Raw genomic sequence first — 25,387 nt, 5'->3', positions numbered from 1 at the left:
AGAATCTGCAATAGGCAAGCAGCTTTGTGTGAAGAAGTCAACTGTGGGAGCAATTATTAGAAAATGGAAGACATACAAGACCACTGATTAATCTCCCTCGATCTGGGGCTCCACGCAAGATCTCACCCTGTGGTGTCAAAATTATTACAAGAACGGTGAGCAAGTATCCCAGAACCACAAAGTGGGACCTAGTGAATGACCTGCAGAGAGCTGGGACCAAAGTATCAAAGGCTACCATCAGTAACACATTACGCCACCAGGGACTCAAATCATGGAGTGCCAGACGTGTCCCCCTGCTTAAGCCAGTACATGTCCGGGCCCATCTGAAGTTTGCTAGAGAGCATTTGGATGATCCAGAAGAGGATTGGGAGAATGGTCAGATGGTCAGATGAAACCAAAGTAGAACTTTTTGGTAAAAACTCAACTTGTTGTGTTTGGAGGAGAAAGAATGCTGAGTTGCATCCAAAGGACACCAAACCTACTGTGAAGCATGAGGGTGGAAACATCATGCTTTGGGGATGTTTTTTAGTGAAGGGACCAGGACGACTGATCTGTGTAAAGGAAAGAATGAATGGGGCCATGTATTGTGAGATTTTGAGTGAAAACCTCCTTCCATCAGCAAGGGCATTGAAGATGAAACGTGGCTGGGTCTGTAAGCATGACAATGATCCCAAACACACCGCCCGGGCAACAAAGGAGTGGCTACGTAAGAAGAATTTCAAGGTCCTGGAATGGCCTAGCCAGTCTCCAGATCTCAACCCCATAGAAAGTCTTTGGAGGGAGTTGAAAGTCCGTTCTGCCCAGTGACAGCCCCAAAACATCACTGCTCTAGAGGAGATCTGCCTTGAGGAATGGGCCAAAATACCAGCAACAGTGTGTGAAAACCTTGTGAAGACTTACAGAAAACGTTTGACCTCTTGTCATTGCCAACAAAGGGTATATAACAAACTACTGTTACGCCGAGCGCTCCGGGTTCCCGCTCCTCCCCGGAGCGCTCGCTTCACCTCCTCCGCTGCAGCGCCCCGGTCACGTCCTCTGACCCGGGGCGCTGCGATCCTGCTGCTAGCCGGGATGCGATTCGCGATGCGGGTAGCGCCCGCTCGCGATGCGCACCCCGGCTCTCCTACCTGACTCGCTCCCCGTCTGTTCTGTCCCGGCGCGCGCGGCCCCGCTCCCTAGGGCGCGCGCGCGCCGGGTCTCTGCGATTTAAAGGGCCACTGCGCCGCTGATTGGCGCAGTGGTTCCAATTAGAGTTATCACCTGTGCACTCCCTATATTACCTCACTTCCCTTGCACTCCCTTGCCGGATCTTGTTGCCTTAGTGCCAGTGAAAGCGTTCCTTGTGTGTCCCTTGCCAGTGTTTCCAGACCTTCTGCCGTTGCCCCTGACTACGATCCTTGCTGCCTGCCCCGACCTTCTGCTACGTCCGACCTTGCTTCTGCCTACTCCCTTGTACCGCGCCTATCTTCAGCAGCCAGAGAGGTGAGCCGTTGCTAGTGGATACGACCTGGTCACTACCGCCGCAGCAAGACCATCCCGCTTTGCGGCGGGCTCTGGTGAAAACCAGTAGTGGCTTAGAACCGGTCCACTAGCACGGTCCACGCCAATCCCTCTCTGGCACAGAGGGTCCACTACCTGCCAGCCGGCATCGTGACAGTAGATCCGGCCATGGATCCCGCTGAAGTTCCTCTGCCAGTTGTCGCTGACCTCACCACGGTGGTCGCCCAGCAGTCACAACAGATTGCGCAACAAGGCCAACAGCTGTCTCAACTGACCGTTATGCTACAACAGTTGCTACCACAGCTTCAGCAGTCATCTCCTCCGCCAGCTCCTGCACCTCCTCCGCAGCGAGTGGCCGCTCCTGGGATACGCTTATCCTTGCCGGATAAGTTTGATGGGGACTCTAAGTTTTGCCGTGGCTTCCTTTCCCAATGTTCCCTGCATCTGGAGATGATGTCGGACCTGTTTCCCACTGAAAGGTCTAAGGTGGCGTTCGTAGTCAGTCTTCTGTCCGGAAAAGCCCTGTCATGGGCCACACCGCTCTGGGACCGCAATGACCCCGTCACTGCCTCAGTACACTCCTTCTTCTCGGAAATCCGAAGTGTCTTTGAGGAACCTGCCCGAGCCTCTTCTGCTGAGACTGCCCTGTTGAACCTGGTCCAGGGTAATTCTTCCGTTGGCGAGTATGCCGTACAATTCCGTACACTTGCTTCAGAATTGTCCTGGAATAATGAGGCCCTCTGCGCGACCTTCAAAAAAGGCCTATCCAGCAACATTAAAGATGTTCTGGCCGCACGAGAAATTCCTGCTAATCTACATGAACTTATTCACCTAGCCACTCGCATTGACATGCGTTTTTCTGAAAGGCGTCAGGAACTCCGCCAAGATATGGACTCTGTTCGCACGAGGCGTTTCGTCTCCTCGGCTCCTCTCTCCTCTGGTCCCCTGCAATCTGTTCCTGTGCCTCCCGCCGTGGAGGCTATGCAGGTCGACCGGTCTCGCCTGACACCTCAAGAGAGGACACGACGCCGTATGGAGAACCTCTGCCTGTACTGTGCTAGTACCGAACACTTCCTGAGGGATTGTCCTATCCGTCCTCCCCGCCTGGAAAGACGTACGCTGACTCCGCACAAAGGTGAGACAGTCCTTGATGTCTACTCTGCTTCTCCACGTCTTACTGTGCCTGTGCGGATGTCTGCTTCTGCCTTCTCCTTCTCTACAGTGGCCTTCTTGGACTCTGGTTCTGCAGGAAATTTTATTTTGGCCTCTCTCGTCAACAGGTTCAACATCCCAGTGACCAGTCTCGCCAGACCCCTCTACATCAATTGTGTAAATAATGAAAGATTGGACTGTACCATACGTTTCCGCACGGAGCCCCTTCTTATGAGCATCGGATCTCATCATGAGAGGATTGAACTTTTGGTCCTCCCCAATTGCACCTCGGAGATTCTCCTTGGACTTCCCTGGCTTCAACTTCATTCCCCAACCCTGGATTGGTCCACTGGGGAGATCAAGAGTTGGGGGTCCTCTTGTTCCAAGAACTGTCTAAAACCGGTTCCCAGTAACCCTTGCCGTAACTCTGTGGTTCCTCCAGTAACCGGTCTCCCCAAGGCCTATATGGACTTCGCGGATGTTTTCTGCAAAAAACAAGCTGAGACTCTACCTCCTCACAGGCCTTATGATTGCCCTATCGACCTCCTCCCGGGTACTACTCCACCCCGGGGCAGAATTTATCCTCTCTCTGCCCCAGAGACTCTTGCCATGTCCGAATACGTCCAGGAGAATCTAAAAAGGGGCTTTATCCGTAAATCCTCCTCTCCTGCCGGAGCCGGATTTTTCTTTGTCTCCAAAAAAGATGGCTCCCTACGTCCTTGCATTGACTACCGCGGTCTTAATAAAATCACGGTTAAGAACCGCTACCCCTTACCCCTCATCTCTGAACTCTTTGATCGCCTCCAAGGTGCCCACATCTTCACTAAATTGGACTTAAGAGGCGCCTATAACCTCATCCGCATCAGAGAGGGGGACGAGTGGAAAACGGCATTTAACACCAGAGATGGACACTTTGAGTATCTGGTCATGCCCTTTGGACTGTGCAATGCCCCTGCCGTCTTCCAAGACTTTGTCAATGAAATTTTTCGTGATCTATTATACTCCTGTGTTGTGGTATATCTGGACGATATCCTAATTTTTTCTGCCAATCTAGAGGAACACCGCCGGCATGTCCGTATGGTTCTTCAGAGACTTCGTGACAACCAACTCTATGCCAAAATTGAGAAATGTCTGTTTGAATGCCAATCTCTTCCTTTTCTAGGATATTTGGTCTCTGGCCAGGGACTACAGATGGATCCAGACAAACTCTCTGCCGTCTTAAATTGGCCACGCCCCTCCGGACTCCGTGCTATCCAACGCTTTTTGGGGTTCGCCAATTATTACAGGCAATTTATTCCACATTTTTCTACCATTGTGGCTCCTATCGTGGCTTTAACCAAGAAAAATGCTGATCCCAAGTCCTGGCCTCCTCAAGCAGAAGACTCCTTTAAACAACTCAAGTCTGCCTTTTCTTCGGCTCCCGTGCTCTCCAGACCTGACCCTTCCAAACCCTTCCTATTGGAGGTTGATGCCTCCTCAGTAGGAGCTGGAGCTGTTCTTCTACAAAAAAATCCTTCCGGGCATGCTGTCACTTGTGGTTTTTTCTCTAGGACCTTCTCTCCAGCGGAGAGGAACTACTCCATCGGGGATCGAGAACTTCTAGCCATTAAATTAGCACTTGAGGAATGGAGGCATCTGCTGGAGGGATCAAGATTTCCTGTTATTATCTACACCGACCACAAGAACCTCTCCTACCTCCAGTCGGCCCAACGGCTGAATCCTCGCCAGGCCCGGTGGTCTCTGTTCTTTGCCCGATTTAATTTTGAGATCCACTTTCGTCCTGCCGATAAGAACATTAGAGCCGATGCTCTCTCTCGTTCCTCGGATGCCTCAGAAGTTGATCTCCCTCCGCAACACATCATTCCACCTGACTGCCTGATCTCCACTTCTCCTGCCTCCATCAGACAGACTCCTCCAGGAAAGACCTTTGTTTCTCCACGCCAACGCCTCGGAATCCTCAAATGGGGTCACTCCTCCCATCTCGCAGGTCATGCGGGCATCAAGAAATCTGTGCAACTCATCTCCCGCTTCTATTGGTGGCCAACTCTGGAGACGGATGTTGGGGACTTTGTGCGAGCCTGCACTATCTGTGCCCGGGATAAGACTCCTCGCCAGAAGCCCGCTGGTTTTCTTCATCCTCTGCCTGTCCCCGAACAGCCTTGGTCTCTGATTGGTATGGATTTTATTACTGATTTACCCCCTTCCCGTGGCAACACCGTTATTTGGGTGGTCGTTGATCGATTCTCCAAAATGGCACATTTCATTCCTCTTCCTGGTCTTCCTTCTGCGCCTCAGTTGGCTAAACAATTTTTTGTACACATTTTTCGTCTTCACGGGTTGCCTACGCAGATTGTCTCGGATAGAGGGGTCCAATTCGTGTCTAAATTCTGGAGAGCTCTCTGTAAACAACTCAAGATTAAATTAAATTTTTCCTCTGCATATCATCCCCAGTCCAATGGACAAGTAGAAAGAATTAACCAGATCCTGGGTGATTATTTGCGACATTTTGTTTCCTCTCGCCAGGATGACTGGGCAGATCTCCTTCCATGGGCCGAATTCTCGTATAACTTCAGGGTCTCTGAATCTTCCTCCAAATCCCCATTTTTCGTGGTGTACGGCCGTCACCCTCTTCCCCCCCTCCCTACCCCCTTGCCCTCTGGTCTGCCCGCTGTGGATGAAATTTCTCGTGACCTTTCCATTATATGGAGAGAGACCCAAAATTCTCTCTTACAGGCTTCTTCACGCATGAAGAGGTTCGCGGATAAGAAAAGAAGAGCTCCCCCCGTTTTTTCCCCTGGAGACAAGGTATGGCTCTCCGCTAAATATGTCCGCTTCCGTGTCCCTAGCTACAAGTTGGGACCACGCTATCTTGGTCCTTTCAAAATTCTGTGTCAAATTAATCCTGTCTCTTATAAACTTCTTCTTCCTCCTTCTCTTCGTATCCCTAATGCCTTTCACGTCTCTCTTCTCAAACCACTCATCCTCAACCGTTTTTCTCCCAAATCTGTTCCTCCCACTCCTGTTTCCGGCTCCTCGGACGTCTTCTCGGTCAAGGAGATTTTGGCTGCCAAAAAGGTCAGAGGAAAAAATTTTTTTTTAGTAGACTGGGAGGGTTGTGGTCCTGAAGAGAGATCCTGGGAACCTGAGGACAACATCCTTGACAAAAGTCTGCTCCTCAGGTTCTCAGGCTCCAAGAAGAGGGGGAGACCCAAGGGGGGGGGTACTGTTACGCCGAGCGCTCCGGGTTCCCGCTCCTCCCCGGAGCGCTCGCTTCACCTCCTCCGCTGCAGCGCCCCGGTCACGTCCTCTGACCCGGGGCGCTGCGATCCTGCTGCTAGCCGGGATGCGATTCGCGATGCGGGTAGCGCCCGCTCGCGATGCGCACCCCGGCTCTCCTACCTGACTCGCTCCCCGTCTGTTCTGTCCCGGCGCGCGCGGCCCCGCTCCCTAGGGCGCGCGCGCGCCGGGTCTCTGCGATTTAAAGGGCCACTGCGCCGCTGATTGGCGCAGTGGTTCCAATTAGAGTTATCACCTGTGCACTCCCTATATTACCTCACTTCCCTTGCACTCCCTTGCCGGATCTTGTTGCCTTAGTGCCAGTGAAAGCGTTCCTTGTGTGTCCCTTGCCAGTGTTTCCAGACCTTCTGCCGTTGCCCCTGACTACGATCCTTGCTGCCTGCCCCGACCTTCTGCTACGTCCGACCTTGCTTCTGCCTACTCCCTTGTACCGCGCCTATCTTCAGCAGCCAGAGAGGTGAGCCGTTGCTAGTGGATACGACCTGGTCACTACCGCCGCAGCAAGACCATCCCGCTTTGCGGCGGGCTCTGGTGAAAACCAGTAGTGGCTTAGAACCGGTCCACTAGCACGGTCCACGCCAATCCCTCTCTGGCACAGAGGGTCCACTACCTGCCAGCCGGCATCGTGACAACTACTGAGATGAACTTTTTTTTATTGACCAAATACTTATTTTCCACCATAATTTGCAAATAAATCATTTAAAAATCCTACAATGTGATTTCCTGTATTCTTTCTCCCCATTCTGTCTCTCATAGTTGAGGTATACCTATGATGAAAATTACAGGCCTCTCATCTTTTTAAATGGGAGAACTTGCACAATTGGTGGCTGACTAAACACTACTTTGCCCCACTATATATATATATATATATATATATATATACACACACACACACACACACACACACACAAGATATAGACACGGGCAACAATATTTATTGAGAATGTGATTGTGTAGCTTCCATTCCAGATGCCGCATATAAATTCCAGGCACATATATGTTTCCATACGGCAGTGGATATCTCTGCGCTGACGTCAGGCGCTTGGTTCCTGGCAGGCTCCAGCTATTATGGGGTGGCGGGGGAATCTAATTATAGGTGGCTCATTTGTAGCTGCATATGTTCATTACTGTGGGGACTGTAGTGCCGGGTGTGATATCACTGGTGAGTGGGTTCGCATCCCACCTGGCACACCAATCTTTCCTCCTATTACTGCAGTAACATCTGTGGGTGCTCGCTCTGTGTCTACATCTACATCGAGTGCAATAAAAAAAAATCCTCGCCTTTACTGACGATCGACACATTTCCAGCTCCATGTGAACTCTGAGCACTGCAAGAGGCTATTATGTGACATAGTGAGGAGCTGGAGCACACAACAAGAGCTTATCAATACCACTATTCCTATAGTACAGGGGTTTTCCAAACTATGGACCTCCAGATATTGCAAAACTACAACTCCCAGCATGCCCAGACAGCCGTTGGCTGTCTGGGCATGCTGGGAGTTGTAGTTTTGCAACTTCTGGGGATATGTTTTATTTGGTAGAAAACTTTATTTATTTATTTTATTAAATTAACTAATGATAGAAAGTTTACCTGATTTGTAAATGACTTCTATATAAAAATCTTAATCCTTCCAGTACTTATTAGCGGCTGTATACTACAGAGGAAATTCTTTTCTTTTGGGATTTATTATCTGTCACGACCACAGTGCTCTGTGCTGACAACTCTGTCCATGTCAGGAACTGTCAAGAGCAGGAGAAAATCCCCAATGGCAAAGATATTCTTCTGTGGACAGTTCCTAAAATGGACAGAGGTGTCAGCAGAGAGCACTGTGCTCGTCACAGAAAAGAAATCCCAAAAGAAAAAAAATTCCTCTGTAGTATACAGCCGCTAATAAGTACTGGAAGGATTAAGAATTTTTAATTGAAGTAATTTACAAATCTGTTTAACTTTCAGGCACCAGTTGATTTAAAAAATAAAAAAATAAAAAGTTTTCCACCGGAGTACCCCTTGGTACCCCGTGTAGTAACTCTTTAAGCTGGTCATATCCATTGATCTAGGTGGATTCATCTAATGTGCACGGGATATTCCCAACTTTGCCCAAACCGCAGATCTTCGGGGAAGGAATGGTACGACATGTTGAATTTTAACATGACAAATTCTACTGTTCTTGGGGACATAAGCATGTGTATAGGGGGATTGGGAGAGATAGCTGTTGGCTGAACTTTCTGAAGATCATAGCTAGCTTAAAGGGGTACTCCGGTGGAAAACAAATTTTTTTTAATTAACTAATGCCAGAAAGTTAAACAGATTTTTAAATTACTTCTATTAAAAAATCTTAATCCTTTGAGTACTTATCAGCTGCTGTAGGCTCCAGAGGAAGTTGTGTAGTTCTTTTCAGTCTGACCACAGTGCTGACACCTCTGTCCATATCAGGAACTGTGCGGAGGAGGAGAGGTTTGCTATGGAGATTTGCTCCTACTCTGGACAGTTCCTGACATGGACAGAGGTGTCAGCAGAGAGCACTGTGGTCAGACAGAAAAGAACAACTCATCTTCCTCTGGAGCATACAGCAGCTGAAAAGTACTGGAAGGATTATGATTTTATAATAGAAGTAATTTACAAATCTGTTTAACTTTCTGGAGCCAGTTGATATGAGAAATTTTTTTTCCTACTGAAGTACCCCTTTAACTATTCTCTAGCAGCAAGCTTTCTGAACAGACAGCCCTGGGGTCTTATATTCAGTGACTCCATAGAAGGAGGAAGTCCCCTCTGATCATGTCACAGTCAGGGACTGCAGCGATCAAAGGGTTCCATCAATCCTGACTGTAGCTGCTATAGAAAAATAATCTTCTCATAGGGCAGGGGAGCACCGAGAGCCACAAACCTCTCTCTACTGCATCAATGCCAAAAGACGTCTCTGTAGACTGAGGACCTGCACCACTAGCTATTAAAAGACAGTGGCAGATCATTAAAGGGGTACTTCGCTGCTCAGCATTGGGAACAAACTGTTCCAAACGCTGGAGCTGGCCCCAGGAGCGCATGACATCATTGCCCCGCCCCCTCATGACATCACGCTCCGCCCCCTCAATGCAAGTCTATGGGAGGGGGCGTGACGTCCGTCACGCCCCCTCCCATAGACTTGCATTGAGGGGATGGGGCGTGACATCATGAGGGGGTGGGTATGACATCACATGCTCCTGGCGCTGGCTCCAGCGTTTGGAACAGTTTGTTCCAAACGTTGATCGGCGGAGTACCCCTTTAAGGGGTAAAATCTATATTTATGCAGGGGATTTGATGCTGTTTCCAGAAAAATAAAGCAAATCTACATCATAAATGTAATAAAACCCCTTTAATATTACTGAATAAAGTATAAAGGGTTTTTTAACACTTTTATCTTTAAATAAAATGTTTATCGAAATAGTGTGTATATTTTTACCTTGCTCATCTTGGTGAAATCTTGGCCTCCAATAATTTTACCAAAGGTTTGAAGACCAAGATCTTCAATCTTAAATATGACAAAATAACATATCACTGGAAAAAAAAAAACAACAGTATTAAAACAGCAATGAAAATAATAATACAGTCAGAGTGCTATAGACAAACACATAAATGTAACCCGGAGATCATAGTTATGAGCTGAATCTCAAGACGTCTTCAATAAAGTATCACAAAAGTATACTCCCTTTTCCATACATCATTCATATGGCATTTCTGCAGTACATTAGAGGTATCTGTCAGGGATGATGACGAAAAGGGATGCTGATATATACTGTGGTGTACTGCATCGGGCCCCATTCATTTCAATGGAGTAACCAAGTGACTTTGTTCAGGCTGCTTTCCGGTAGTATACGCTACTTTGGCCAGGTGACAAGAGTGTAGTCTGCTGTGTTAGGCTGGGTTCACACTACGTTTTCTCCCATACGGGAGCGCATACGGCAGGGGGGAGCTAAAACCTCGCGCTCCCGTATGCCTTCGTATGCGCTCCCGTATGTCATTCATTTCAATGAGCCGGCCGGAGTGAAACGTTTGGTCCGGTCGGCTCATTTTTGCGCCTTATGCGCTTTTCCCCGGACCTAAAACTGTGGTCAACCACGGTTTGAGGTCCGGTCGTAAAAGCGCATACGGCGCAAAAATGAGCCGACCGGACCGAACGTTTCACTCCGGCCGGCTCATTGAAATGAATGACATACGGAAGTGCATACGAAGGCATACGGGAGCGCGAGGTTTTAGCTCCCCCCTGCCGTATGCGCTCCTGTATGGGAGAAAACGTAGTGTGAACCCACCCTTACTGTGTCCTGTAAAATGAGCGTATACTAGCTGGAAACAGGGGCGGATCCAGGGGGGGGGGGGGGGGGGGAACAAGTCAATTTCCCCCCATCCCCCCCACTATACTATATGAAATAATATATACTATTTTTCGTGTGGACGACATTCCCCCGTGTGAATATAGCTTCCCCCAAGACTAGACTCTGGATCCGCCACTGGCTGGAAGTGGCCCGAACTGAGTCCCTAGTAGACTCTGTTCTCGCCACTGACATGTTTGTGGCCTTCTGCAATAAGCTACAGTATAAGTTGGCATCCTTTATTGGCGGGCTGCCGATGGATACATCTAACACACTACAAAAAGACAATATAAAAAGTACATATAGCCTTTAAAGGGGTACTCCGCTGCTCAGCGTTTGGAACAAACTGTTCCGAACGCTGGAGCCGGGAGCTCGTGATGTCATAGCCCCACCCCCTCATGACATCACGCCCCGTCTTCTCAATGCAAGTCTATGGGAGGGGGCATGACACATCACGCCCCTCCCATAGACTTGCATTGAGAGGGCGGAGCGTGATGTCGTGAGGGGGCGGGGCTATGACGTCAAGAGCTCCCAGCGTTCGGAACAGTCTGTTCCAAACGCTGAGCAGCGGAGTACCCCTTTAATCACTTTGCCTTCTATACACCACATCAATCCATTGTCCTCCTGGCATACTTACCAGCATACAAACCCAGCTCTGACAGTAGATAATGCTTCCCGTCTCGGGCATAGAAAGCTCGGACAACAACATCCAGTAGATTTCTGTACTGAACACATCCAGAAAGAATATCAAGGACAAATTGTTCCTCTTCATCATTAAGATCCTAGGAGACAACGAACATGAAATACATTAATAGATCAACAATAGTTAAGAAATGCCTTCTCCCTCCTGTATAAACAATGGGGGGAATTCATCACTTTTTTAAACCCTTTTTTTCACGCTTGCACTTTATCCTTTATACCAGGTTCAGTTGTGCAAAATGTAAAATGTCTAATTAAGTTGCACATTATTTTTCATACCACATTTTTTTCTATGTGGTTCTATGTGGTTCTTTAACTATTGGCTGGAGTTGCAAAAAAATTTGGCAACTTTTGGATATAATAACTCACAAAAACTTAAACCACTTTCAAGTGAAGCCCCTACTGGCTACAACACCTAAAAGTTGCAAAAAAATTTAGCAAAATGAGGCTTGTGAAGAAATGTGCAACCTTCTTATGACATAAAATGGACTTACATGGCTTGATAAATCCCCCCCCCCCCCCCCCCTTTGTCTCACGATCTTCTGTCTCCTTCCTGCTTCTGAGAAGAGTACTCAACCTGGCGGCTCAGCCAATCATTGGCCGCGGTGGTGTCCCATTTTGGTCTATGATTGGCTGAGCCAGCAGGTCCTGCTACGAGCGCCGTCTCGGAAGCAGGAAGATCAGGAGACTGGACAGAGCCGAATGGGAGCTGTGGAAGGCTAATGGGGAACTAGGGCCAGGTAAGTGCAGTGTGTTTTATTTTTTTTTTTTTACTTTTCCTGGCCCAAGAGGGATGTACATTTTTTGCAAAACGCCAGACAAGCTGCATGGTCAGCTGATTGGCAGGGGTGAGGGGAGTTGAACCCCAATGAGGTCAGATCTTCCTCAGCGGAAATTCCAATGCCGAAAATTTGCTGCGGACGTCCCATCCCCATTCAAACTTTCAGCGGGAAACACGCTGCGACTTCACAATCAAATCTGCTTGTGTGAACGAGCCCTTAGCGTACGTTAAAATGTGCATATTTTGCTACAGATTTTCCTATCCATTGACCTCAATAGGTAGCAAAATCAGCAGCAGAAAATATACTAAGGGTCAGTTCACATGTCCTTATTGTTCGCTGCAACAGATGTGGCTACCCATTAAAGTCAATGGCCAGAAAAATCCACTGCAGCACACGTGCCGTATTTTGCTGCATGTTCGCAGCTGCGTATTTTCCTACCCATTGAAGTCAATGGATAGCAATATACGCAGCTGATTTTGCTACCCATTGACTCCAATGGGTAGGAAGATATACGCAGCAGCAAATAAGCAGCAAAATATGGCATGTGTGACCCTACCCCCAGGGTGTATTCACACATACAGTATCCTGCACATGTTTAATGTTGCAGATTTTATGCTGCCGCTTTCAACATAATTCTGCAGCATTGAATCTGCAGCATTAGAAATGCACATGGTACTGTAAGTGTACATAATTGTTGATGATGCTGTGATTAAAGTAAGAAACAACATGAACTGTATATATACTACAGTGATCCTTCAACTTACAATGGACTCAGGTTACAATATTTCCATCATACAACGGTCTTTTCTGAACCTTTGTCATTTGTATCCAAACACAACATACAATAGACTGACCAGATCTGTGAAATGTGTCAATGGCTGGAAGAACCGACCATTCAGAATGGGCATTTTACTAGTAAAACCCCTGTACAATAGAATCTCCCAATAGCGGTCACTCACGGGGAATAAAAAAGTGTCCGCTATTGAGAGATGTCCCTTATTGGGGAAAAAAAAGGCTCAAAAATCTTTCTAAATGACCGAATACTGTACTGTACTCACTCCAGAGAATAATAACCTATAAAACACGATAAAAAGCGACATTACAGTAGAATCTCCCAGTGCAGTTAAATCACCCTTTTATCCATCCCCCTTTATACCCTGTGCCACCTTATTCCCCCTGTGCCTTGTGCCAAGTTATCCCCCTTACACCTGTGCCACATCATTTCCCCTTGATCCCCTTGTGCCATGTCATTCCCCCTTTTTTACCCTCTGTGTAAATTCCTCACCCCCTCCTTATGAAGTGGCACAGGGGGAATAAGGGGAATGAAATGGCACGGGGGGGGGGGGGGGGATCAAGAGGAAATGATGTGGCATTGTGGGTAATAAAAGGGGGGATGATTTGGCACAGTGGAAGTAAAGTGGGTGAAAGAGATAAGGGAAGGAGAGGGGTGAATGATGAGGCAGGTGGACGTACAGAAGCTGTCTTCTGCTTCTGTCCTGGGGCTGCTGCAGGGGGGTGCAGCAGGGGCCTGGGGAGCCTGGACCCCTTACTGGGGTATTGCCTGGACCCCCTGACGGCGACCTGGTGTACAAGGTAGGGCCAGCACATAAGCCTAGTTGTCCCCTAATGGGAGTGTTTTGTCCCCTATTGGGAGTGTTTTGTCCCCTTTCGTAGTGCTGGGCGGTATACCGGTTCATACCGAATACCGATGTGTTTTTTCTTTACGATATGAATTTTTCACATACCGCAATACCGTTTCCATAGCAACCAACTCCTTCTCTATGGCATAGAGAAAAGGTCCGGCCGCATAGCGTCTCTGGGAAGTGTAGCCCGAGCCGCACTGAACTGACTGTGAGGAGCTGGGAGGGGACTATAACTCGGGAACGCGGGAAATTCGTGCAGAACTGCGGAGACATGGAAGAGAGTTACCAGGTGGCCTGACCAAGGCCCCGGGTACCATGGTGAGGACCCCCGACCACCTGACACTATACTGAGGACCCCCAAAATACCGTTAAATACAGTGAAATCGCCATAATTTAGAAAAATACAGTGATATACATTTTGGTCATACCACCCAGCACTACTTTGTGTGTCCACATCCGCTATTGGGAATGTCCCCTATTCGGAGGGTGCAAATACATGAAGTCTTATGGGACTCTGCCGGGGAGTTAAAAACTGTCCGCTATTGGGAGGTGTCCGCTAAGGGAGATTTTAGTGTATTACTAAAGTGCATACATCCATTTTACCTTTTTAGGACATTGCGTGTACTGTACAGGACCCCGAAGAAGCTCCTCTACATAGACAGTGATTACAGATCCCAGCAGCTCCTTTTATATATATAAGGACTTGCTATATCTGTATCAGTTATCTACTTATTTTTCTTTTAATCCTCACTTTTTCCTATTTTTGGATGACATCCTCAGGAGGCAATATTTCATCATCAGGGTACAATCTAGAAGAGCCTGTAGGGAAGCTAAAGCTGCACATACACGTGTCTGTCATTGTTGGTCAGCCTGTTGTGCAGCATTCGTGACAAGCCACGCTAGGGAATTATACGAATTATAATGCAAATGACTTACATTAAACCCATTCAAGTGTCTCTAAACCATATATAAAAATGTAAATAGCCAGAATTTGTGAGAAAAAAACACTCTGTAAAGCAAAGGCTATATAAAGTGGTACTGAAGCTCCATCCTGCAGGGCCAAAGGCGCTCTGTGTGCAGGGGTACAGTACTTTATATAGAACCATATCACAATGCAATACCTCCATGGTATGCTGTCTGATGAAACATGCCAAAATCAGTATGTTGTTCAGAGGCCGTAAGAAAGTGTTTTCCAGCCAGTGTTCCTCCAGCTGTTGCAAAAACTACAACTCTCAGCATGCAACAGCAACAGCTGGAGGAACAATGGTAGGGAAATATTGACTTAAAAGGTTTGTAAATTAATTAGATTACTTAGATACTTACTAGATTTATAAATTACGTATATATAAAAATGTTAATCCTTCCAGTACTTATCAGCTGCTGTATGCTACAGAGGAAGTTGTGAAGTTCTTTCCAGTCTGACCACAGTGCTCTCTAATGACACCTCTGTCCATGTCAGGAACTGTCCAGAGTAGAAGCAAATCCCCATAGCAAACCTCTCCTGCTCTGAACAGTTCCTGACAGGGACAAGGGTGTCAGAAGAGAGCACAGACAGACTGGAAACAACTACATGACTTCCTTTGGAGCATACAGTAGCTTATAAGTACTGTAAGGCTTCCGATTTTTAAAAATAGGCAATTTACAAATCTAGGAGAAGTTTGCTATGGGGATTTGTTCCTCCTCTGGACAGTTCGGCTAGGTTCAGACTACGGAATTTCCGCCTGCAATTCCGCTTTGAAATTGCAGGCGGAAATTCCGCTTGCTAAAATGTAAAGTGTAGTGAATGGTTTTCTGTTCACAAATTCACACTTCGGAATTTGTGAAGCGGAATTTGTGAACGGAAAATCCGCTTGGAAATTTCCGCCTGAAGAAAGGCGTTGCTCTTTCTTCAGGCGGAAATCCGCGCGGAACACATTGCAGTCTATTGGAGACTGCAGTGTCCGCGCGGTCCTAGCACCGACTGATTCAGTCAGAGCTGGCCGCACTCGGAATTTCCTGCCGGAAATGTTCTGCCCGGAGATTCCGTAGTCTGAACCTAGCCTTCATGTCACGGACAGGACAGGAGGTCTCAACAGAGATCACTGTGGTCAGACAGAAAAGGACTGCACAATTTCCTCTGTAGTACACAACAGCCAATAAGTACTGGAAAGATTAAGATTTTTAAACAGAAGTAATTTACAAATCTGTAAAACCTTCTGGCACCAGTTGATTTGAATTTTTTTCCCACTCGAGTACCCTTTTAAGGGATAGCGCTCAATTAAGATCATAAATAGGAGATCAGTGGGGGTCCGAATCCCGAACTGCACGCAAGCAAGCACTACAGCCTCTTCACTTCCTACCAGGTACAGCTCCGTATATTTCGTAGTGGCTGTACCTGGTATTGCAGCTCATCTCATTGGGGCAAATTAGGTTCTATCAAATGTACAGAGGCGGAGGAAGTGCAAAGGTCACAGTGGCCCAATCGCTGGCCCTAGTACACAGGGTGATATCGGCCTGTCCGGCCAATAATCACCCCATGTAATAGGACCCTAAAATACAAGTAATCTCCAGAAACATGATCTAGATCAGGATCAGAGTCAATCGGTCAAGGTTAGAACGAAGAACATGGAATGAGCACCTCAAAACAGTATAAAGCGCAATCAACAGGCAACGCATGGCAGGATGAGCCCCTATTAAATAGGTCGCCGGGCATGACATCATCTTCAGGCACCAATTGGCTAGGAACCAGATGTCCCACAATACTGGAACCCACCCAGGTGAGTTACCAGCCAGCCTATTACATGCATTCCTTCCATGGAAAGTTAGATATTTCTTAGGAATTATTGCCAAACACCATAAGAAATGATTTCACATTGTAATAAGCCGTATATCACATCCAGCCGAGCACCTAACCCACTTCTGAGAACGTGGATTAAACATCTGTCATTAGACAAAGAAATCCTCTGAATTTCACAGACAGCGGATGATTCAGATGTTCCTCAGGATTTCAATTATATTTCTGGATTTGCCACTGACAGATTTATGACTCCGAGTTACATCTGTTTGACATTCTAATATCAGATCTGCGACTCCGAAGCTTGCGGAAAAGTGAGACGAGCGCACGGGCTTCAAGTGCACAATTAAATGAGTCATTATGAATGTCACTCCACCGCTGGCAGCCGCACAAAAACCTACTGTAACGTGATTAAGACGTCTCGCAGGAGCAATTACACTATTTCTTCTGCCCCGATAGTGCTATACTGCAGGAAGTCAGACTATGATGTGCAGAGGTCGGGGGTCTCCCAAACCTGAACCTCTGGATACTGATACTGGAGCTTAGCTAAGGCTACGACCTTTAAAGGGGTACTCTGCTATTAGACATCTTATCCCCTATCCAAAGGATTAAATCCAGGTTATCAAGGAAAAACATTTTTTTTTACATATCAACTGGCTCCAGAAAGTTAAACAGATTTGTAAATTACTTCTATTAAAAAATCTTAATCCTTTCAGTACTTATGAGCTTCAGTCTCAGGAACCGCCCAGTTAAGGAGAGGTTTGCTATGGGGATTTGCTTCTAAACTGGGCGGTTCCCGAGACACGTGTCATCAGAGAGCACTTAGACAGAAAAGAACAACCTTAACTTCAGAAGCTCATAAGTACTGAAAGGATTAAGATTTTTTAATTGAAGCAATTTAAAAATCTGTTTACATTTCTGGAGCCAGTTGATATATAAAAAAAGTTTTTTCCTGGATAACCCCTTTAAGTTCGACCACAGTTGTCACGCCCCCCCCCCCCCCCCATAGACATTAATGGAGGGGGGGCGTGATGACCAGGGCCTAGCACAGTAGGCGTTCTGGCTGGAGATTGCGGGAGTCCCAGCGGCTGGATCAAATAAAGAAGTCTAGGGGTGGAGTACCCCTTTAAGTTTCTAGCTAACTGACCAAAACTATACAAAATATTAGGAAATCGATGGAGAAACACATACATGGTACCACATCTACATCTTGCCCAAAGATCCTGAGCTTCTCAGCATATATATATGAAACATATAGGAAACAGGTCATTAGTGAACCTTATAATCATAATGTGCAAGCCCACTAGCCACGTCACGGCCACCTGTATATAGTGGGTTCCTAACGTCCCTAACATAAAATGGTGCAGCGCTGGGCGACCACCAATGCTGCAACGCCAGTGCCCATAGGGGGAACTGCAGAGGAGCCCCAATACTGCCCTGACTTAGCCCCAGGCCACCTCACAGACAAAGCACCAGGGCAGCAATGGCCACCACACATGTGCTCCCAGTCAGAGGACTGGGAGGCCATGTTCACACGGCGGAATGCCCATGTGGAATTGCGCATGCACATTACGGTGAAGCAGAGTCCCATTGGTTTCAAGAGGATTCTGCTGCAATGTTCACACAGTGGAAATACCCGATTCCAGTGTCTGCAAAAAGAACAGACTTGTCTATTCTTTTTGCAGATTTTACTCAGAAACACATTGCATGCTATGAGATGGTGCATTTCCGAGCAGTCCTAGCTCCCGCCGGATTATTCAAATGTGTGGAATGTCCGCACGTGTTTTCCGAGTGGACATTCCACCCATTTTACGCCATGGGAACATGGCCGAAGACTGCCAGAAACAGATCTTTTTGCAGTCTCCTGACAATTAAAAAGGCCAGCACTAAGTGGGTGGAGCAGAGTGCTGACTAAGTAAAACAAAAAATAAAAAATCATGGGGATAGAGGGATGAATTTACAAAAAGTCATCTTGTAAAGTGTTTTTTCCTGCCCATTTTTTAGATTGTGGTTTGGTGCTATGTGGCGCTAAATAGGCTTTCAATGTCGATCATTCTAACTTTTTTTAGGGAAGGCTTTTTAGGCTGTGGAACGTCAATTTTTAAAAAGTGGGCTGCCTTGGCATAGTTTTACGCCAACCAATGGGCCTAAGTTTAAAAGACCCATGTAGTAAATTCCTAACCACTGCAAAAGGCAAAACCGAAAGTGTTCTAAACTAGAGCACCTTCGGAAAGGTTCTAAACATGCTACCATATAGAAGAAAAAAGTCTCGGGGAGTCGCGGGGATGGTGGTTGACACTCAGCGCAACGCCATTTTATGCTAGGGACATTAGGGAACTGCTACATACAGGTGGACATGCTTGCACACTATGATTATAACTTACACTAAGAACAATCATAGTGAGAAATGCTAGCCAAATATCCCCTTGATTCCCAAAACATGGTGAGATTCCCAATATACTGTTCTCTAGCTACAGTGGGGCAGAAAAGTATTTAGGCATATATAGGTTGTCTTTGGGGTTGTGAGTGTGGTATGGCTATGTAGGTGGTGGATCACTTGGGATTTGCACGGTAACATAGTATGGGTTGCATGTGTGCATGTGTGTGGGTTTGGTGGGGTATTCTTGGGGGGGGGGGGGGGCGGGGATCGATTGGCATGTGTGTGTGTGTGATGTGTGGGGTGTTGGTATGTACTGGGGAAGGGGGGGGGATGGGGGATGGGGGGGAGGTTGTCACCACTACACAAATTAATTAATTAATTACTTTATATTCACAGTTACAATACATCAAGTTTATCATTATCTTCACACTATGATCACAAGCACATACAATGATCACAAGTACACATAATAGGGGGTTTATCACTAGGTGGGTAACTGAGCCTTGCTCTCTTATGGGATTATTATTATTAGTATGATGAACAATTTTTATCTCGGGGTATGATGGTGTTGGGTTGTGCATGCATGGGTATGTATGCGGGTGTATACACATGTACGTGTGTGTGTACATGGGTGAATGTATATATATATACATTCACTTTATATATTTTTACACATTATTGATTTTCACTATTTCTGAATTATTCTCAATATTGGCATCTATGGTATGTTGAAATGGGTGTTTTGGTTAGAATATATCATTGGATATGGGATGATTGGGTGTAGGCTGTGGGATTCTTGTGTAGGTTTCCCTACTAGTCTGTAGGGGGCTCCCTAAGGACAAGGATACGTAGTTGCTAGAGATATAAAGAGATCATACGATAGATATGGATACTAGTATGGATTATAGGTCCTTATGATTCTTGCTGTGATAGACAATGAGGGCTATTATAAAATTATTTTGTAAGAATTGATTTAGATTTAGGATCCAATGGTATGGTATTCCTACTTTTGATATTTGATATATGATTAGTATTTCTATTCTATATATATTTTTTTTTCAATATAGTGCAAACAATTTATAATGTTGTGTACCTTTCCCTTGTTGGGATATGCGATGCGGCTTCCCTAGTTGATACTCTAGAAAGAGGATGGTTACGCCCGGAGCGCATGCGCGGATTCGTGGCGCTGTGCCGCCTTTCAGAGGGCAGTCAGTACGGGCGGATGTGCTTCAAGTTATGACGCGCATCCGTCGGTGACGCCACCCGGAAGTCGGCCGGCGTCCGGTTCCGCCACCCGGAAGTCGAGGTTGCAGGATCATCACTGGGAAGCCACCAGCATGTCACAATTAGGTATTCTTTTGATTTGAGATATTGTTCTCCTATGTGCTGACTAAATTAATACTGCAAGACTGTATATTGGCATTACCGTGATTTCTGTATATATCCCAGTGATATCCTGCTCAGCTTGTGTTGTTTTTTTTTTAACCCCTTAAGGACTGAGCCCTTTTTCACCTTAAGGACTCGGCCATTTTTTGCAAATCTGACCACTGTCACTTTAAACATTAATAACTCTGGAATGCTTTTAGTTATCATTCTGATTCCGAGATTGTTTTTTCGTGACATATTCTACTTTAACGTAGTGGTAAAATTTTTTGGTAACTTGCATCCTTTCTTGGTGAAAAATCCAAAAATTTGATGAAAAATTAGAAAATTTTGCATTTTTTTAACTTTGAAGCTCTCTGCTTGTAAGGAAAATGGATATTCCAAATAATTTTTTTTTTATTCACATATACAATATGTCTACTTTATATTTGCATCATAAAATTGATGAGTTTTTACTTTTGGAAGACACCAGAGGGCTTCAAAGTTCCGCAGCAATTTTCCAATTTTTCACAAAATTTTGAAACTCGCTTTTTTTCAGGGACCAGTTCAGGTTTGAAGTGGATTTGAAGGGTCTTCATATTAGAAATACCCCATAAATGACCCCATTATAAACACTGCACCCCCGAAAGTATTCAAAATGACATTCAGTAAGCGTTTTAACCCTTTACGGGTTTCACAGGAATAGCAGCAAAGTGAAGGAGAAAATTCACAATCTTCATTTTTTACACTCGCATGTTCTTGTAGACCCAATTTTTTTATTTTTGCCAGGGGTAAAAAGGAGAAAATTTTTACTTGTATTTGAAACCCAATTTCTCTCGAGTAAGCACATACCTCATATGTCTATGTAAAGTGTTCGGCGGGCGCAGTAGAGGGCTCAGAAGGGAAGGAGCGTCAAATGGTTTTTGGGGGCATGTCACCTTTAGGAAGCCCCTATGGTGCCAGAACAGCAAAAAACCCCACATGGCATACCATTTTGGAAACTAGACCCCTCGGGGAACGTAACAAGGAGTAATGTGAACCTTAATACCCCACAGGTGATTCACGACTTTTGCATATGTAAAAAAAAAATAAAAAAATTTACCTAAAATGCTTGGTTTCCCTAAAGTTTTACATTTTTAAAAAGGGTAATAGCAGAAAATACCCCCCAAAATTTGAAGCCCAATTTCTCCCGATTCAGAAAACACCCCATATGGGGGGTGAAAAGTGCTCTGCTGGCGCACTACAGGTCTCAGAAGAGAAGGAGTCACATTTGGCTTTTTTGAAGGAAATTTTGCTCTGGGGGCATGCCGCATTTAGGAAGCCCCTATGGTGCCAGGACAGCAAAAAAAAAAACCACATGGCATACCATTTTGGAAACTAGACCCCTCGGGGAACGTAACAAGGGGTAAAGTGAACCTTAATACCCTACAGGTGTTTCACGACTTTTGCATATGTAAAAAAAAAATAAAAAAATTTACCTAAAATGCTTGGTTTCCCCAAAAATTTACATTTATACAAAGGGTTAAAGCAGAAAATACCCCCCAAAATTTGTAGCCCAATTTCTCCCGATTCAGAAAACACCCAATATGGGGGTGAAAAGTGCTCTGCTGGCGCACTACAGGTCTCAGAAGAGAAGGAGTCACATTTGGCTTTTTGAAAGCAAATTTTGCTCTGGGGGCATGCCGCATTTAGGAAGCCCCTATGGTGCCAGGACCGCAAAAAAAAACCACATGGCATACCATTTTGGAAACTAGAGCCCTCGGGGAATGTAACAAGTGGTTAAGTGAACCTTAATACCCCACAGGCGTTTCACGACTATTGCATATGTAAAAAAAATAAAAAATGTTTTACCTAAAATGCTTCTTTTCCCAAAAACTTTACATTTTTAAAAAGGGTAAAAGCAGAAAATACCCCCCAAAATTTGAAGCCCAATTTCTCCCGAGTACGGAGATACCCCATATGTGACCCTTAACTGTTGCCTTGAAATACGACAGGGCTCCAAAGTGAGAGCGCCATGCGCATTTGAGGCCTAAATTAGGGATTGCATGGGGTGGACATAGGGGTATTCTACGCCAGTGATTCCCAAACAGGGTGCCTCCAGCTGTTGCAAAACTCCCAGCATGCCTGGACAGTCAACGGCTGTCCGACAATACTGGGAGTTGTTGTTTTGCAACAGCTGGAGGCTCCGTTTTGGAAACCGTGGCGTACCAGACGTTTTTTCATTTTTATTGGGGAGGGGAGGGGGGCTGTGTAGGGGTATGTGTATATGTAGTGTTTTTTACTTTTTATTTTATTTTTTGTGTTAGTGTAGTGTAGTGTTTTTAGGGTACAGTCACATGGGCGGGGGTTCACAGTAGTTTCTCGCTGGCAGTTTGAGCTGTTGCAGAAAATTTGCTGCAGCTCAAACTTGCAGCCCGATACTTACTGTAAGCCTCCGCCCATGTGAGTGTACCCTGTACATTCACATTGGGGGGGACATCCAGCTGTTGCAAAACTACAACTCCCAGCATGCGCTGACAGACTGTACATGCTGAGAGTTTTAGTTTTTGCAACAGCTGTAGGCACACTGGTTATGTATCACGGAGTTTGTGACCTTACTCAGTGTTTCAAAACCAGTGTGCCTCCAGCTGTTGCAAAACTTCAACTCCCAGCATGTACGGTGCATGGTGTAAGGTGACTGCTGGGAGTTGTAGTTTGCAACAGCTGGAGGCACACCGGTCGTGAAACACTGAGTTAGGTAACAAAAAAAAAACTCTAAGTTTCACAACCAGTGTGCCTTCAGCTGTTGCAAAACTACAACTCTCAGCAGTCACCGACAGCCAACGGGCATGCTGGGAGTTGTAGTTATGCAACCAGCAGATGCACCACTACAACTCCCAGCATGCACTTTAGCTGTTTGTGCAAGCTGGGAGTTGTAGTTATACAACAGCTGAAGGTACACTTTTCCATAGAAAAAATGTGCCTCCAGCTGTTGCAAAACCATAAGTCCCAGCATGCCCATAAGGGAATGCTGGGAGTTGTGGTGGTCTGCCTCCTGCTGTTGCATAACTATAGCTCCCAGCATGCCCTTTTTGCATGCTGGGAGCTGTTGCTAAGCAACAGCAGGAGGCTGTAACTCTCCATCGCAGGCTGTCCCTCGCCGCCGCCGTCGCTCCTGGGGCCCCGATCCCAACATGGACGCCGGGGATCGGGTCCCCAGCACCCGGGGTCGTCTTCCCGCACCCGCTCACGCCCTCCGGAAGAGGGGCGGAGCGGGTGCGGGAGTGACACCCGCAGCAGGCGCCCTGATTGGTCGGCCGGTAATCCGGCCGACGAATCAGGGCGATCGTGAGGTGGCACCAGTGCCACCTCACCCCTGCAGGCTCTGGCTGTTCGGGGCCGTCAGAGACGGCCCCGAACAGCCAGTAATTCCGGGTCACCGGGTCACTGGAGACCCGATTGACCCGGAATCGCCGCAGATCGCTGGACTGAATTGTCCAGCGATCTGTGGCGATCGCCGACATGGGGGGGCATAATGACCCCCCTGGGCGATATGCCGGGATGCCTGCTGAACGATTTCAGCAGGCATCCGGCTCCGGTCCCCAACCGGCTAGCGGTGGGGACCGGAATTCCCACGGGCGTATGGATACGCCCTGCGTCCTTAAGAGGTTAAGGGTGGGTCATTTTATGGGTGTTTTTTCTACCTGTTTTATATACATTAATAAAGATGGAATTTTGATTATATCTTTGGGCTAATTTTGTAGGTTTTGTTGATTAAATCATTAGCCGTGTTGGGCTTGTAGGTAATATAAAGTATTTAGTCAGCCACCAATTGTGCAAGTTCTCCCACTTAAAAAGATGAGAGAGGCCTGTCATTTTCATCATAGGTATACCTCAACTATGAGAGACAGAATGCGAAAAAAAATCCATAAAATCACATTGTCTGATTTTTAAAAGAATTTATTTGCAAATGATGGTGGAAAATAAGTATTTGGTCAATAACAAAAGTTAATCTCAATACTTTGTTATATACCCTTTGTTGGCAATGACAGAGGTCAAATGTTTTCTGTCTTCACAAAGTTTTCACACACTGTTCCTGGTATTTTGGCCCATTCCTCCATGCAGATCTCTTCTAGAGCAGTGATGTTTTGGGGCTGTTGCTGGGCAACACAGATTTTCAACTCCCTCCAAAGGTTTTCTATCACGTTGAGATCTGAAGACTGGCTAGGCCATTCCATGACCTTGAAATACTTCTTACGAAGCCACTCCTTCATTGCCCAGGCTATGTGTTTGGGATCATTGTCATACTGAAAGACCCAGCCACGTTTCATCTTCAATGCCCTTGCTGATGGAAGGAAGTTTTTCTCTCAAAATCTCACGATACATGGCCCCATTAATTCTTTCCTTTACATGGATAGTTCGTCCTGGTCTCTTATAAGAAAAACAGCCCCAAAGCACGATGTTTCCACCCCCATGCTTCACAGTAGGTATGGTTTTTCTTTGGATGCAACTAAGCATTCTTTTTCTTCCAAACACATGGAGTTGAGTTTTTACCTAAAAGTTTTACTTTGGTTTCATCTGACCATATGACATTCTCCCAATCCTCTTCTGGATCCTTCAAATGCTCTCTAGAAAACTTCAGGTGGGCCCGGATATGTACTGGATTAAGCAGGGGGACAGGTGTCGCACTGCATGCTTTGAGTCTCTGGTGCCGTAGTGTGTTACTGATGGTAGCCTTTGTTACTTTGGTCCCAGCTCTCTGCAGGTCATTCACTAGGTCCCCTCTTTGGTCTTGGCCATAGTGGAATTTGGAGTGTGACTGTTTGTGGTTGTGGACAGGTGTCTTTTATACTGATAAGTTCAAACAGGTGCCATTAATACAGGTAATCGGTAGAGGACATAGGAGACTCTTAAAGAAGTTACAGGTCTGTGAGAGCCAGAAATCTTTCTTGTTTGTAGGTTTTCAAATACAGTGACCCCCCGACTTATGATGGCCCCGACATATGATCACTTCAACATATGATGGCCTCTCAGAGCCCATTGTATGTTGAAGGCAGCATTGACATATGATGCTGCTGTGTGTCAGGGCCATCGTACAAACAGCTATCTGACAGCGTTGACAACTTCAGCAACTGACAGATAGTTGTTTAATGTGCCCCGTGTGCCCCGTTCTGCCTCCTGTTATTCACATGCTGTCCTGCTCACTCACGCAGGCTTCCACTGTGAGCTCCGTGTAAGCCCCGCCCCCCCCAGAGCAGCCATAGCCAATAGCCTGGAGCATCTTGCTGCAGGCATCCAATGAGCTGCTGGCTGCCCTCCCCTTCCTTTCCTATAGAGCTGTAGTCGGCAGGATCGTAATGGAGGACATTCTGTCTCTCCTGAAGGTATTTAAAGAACTGTACAGTACTGTATGCGATGTCACACATCACATACAATACATATACACACTATACACCACATACATCAATGTTTCCCT

The 25,387-nt window shown here is 46.4% G+C and overlaps 1 protein-coding gene across 3 annotated transcripts in view; it reads right to left on the bottom strand.

Moving 5' to 3' along the window:
• CFAP99 (cilia and flagella associated protein 99) overlaps window positions 1-25,387 on the bottom strand; it is a 156,493-nt gene that overhangs the window by 107,886 nt on the left and 23,220 nt on the right. For all 3 annotated transcript variants that reach the window (XM_056554965.1, XM_056554963.1, XM_056554964.1), the window contains exons 3-4: window positions 10,931-11,075; window positions 9,387-9,481 (exon numbers count right to left, since the gene is read on the bottom strand). In XM_056554965.1, coding sequence (XP_056410940.1) covers window positions 9,387-9,481; window positions 10,931-11,075 — 240 coding nt within the window. The remainder of the gene's footprint in view (window positions 1-9,386; window positions 9,482-10,930; window positions 11,076-25,387) is intronic.

The sequence above is a fragment of the Hyla sarda genome, chromosome 1 (assembly GCF_029499605.1).
Source record: "Hyla sarda isolate aHylSar1 chromosome 1, aHylSar1.hap1, whole genome shotgun sequence".
NCBI lineage: Eukaryota > Metazoa > Chordata > Amphibia > Anura > Hylidae > Hyla > Hyla sarda.
The sequence above is the reverse complement of the archived record's forward strand: the minus strand, read 5'-3'. Positions and strand labels throughout refer to the sequence as shown.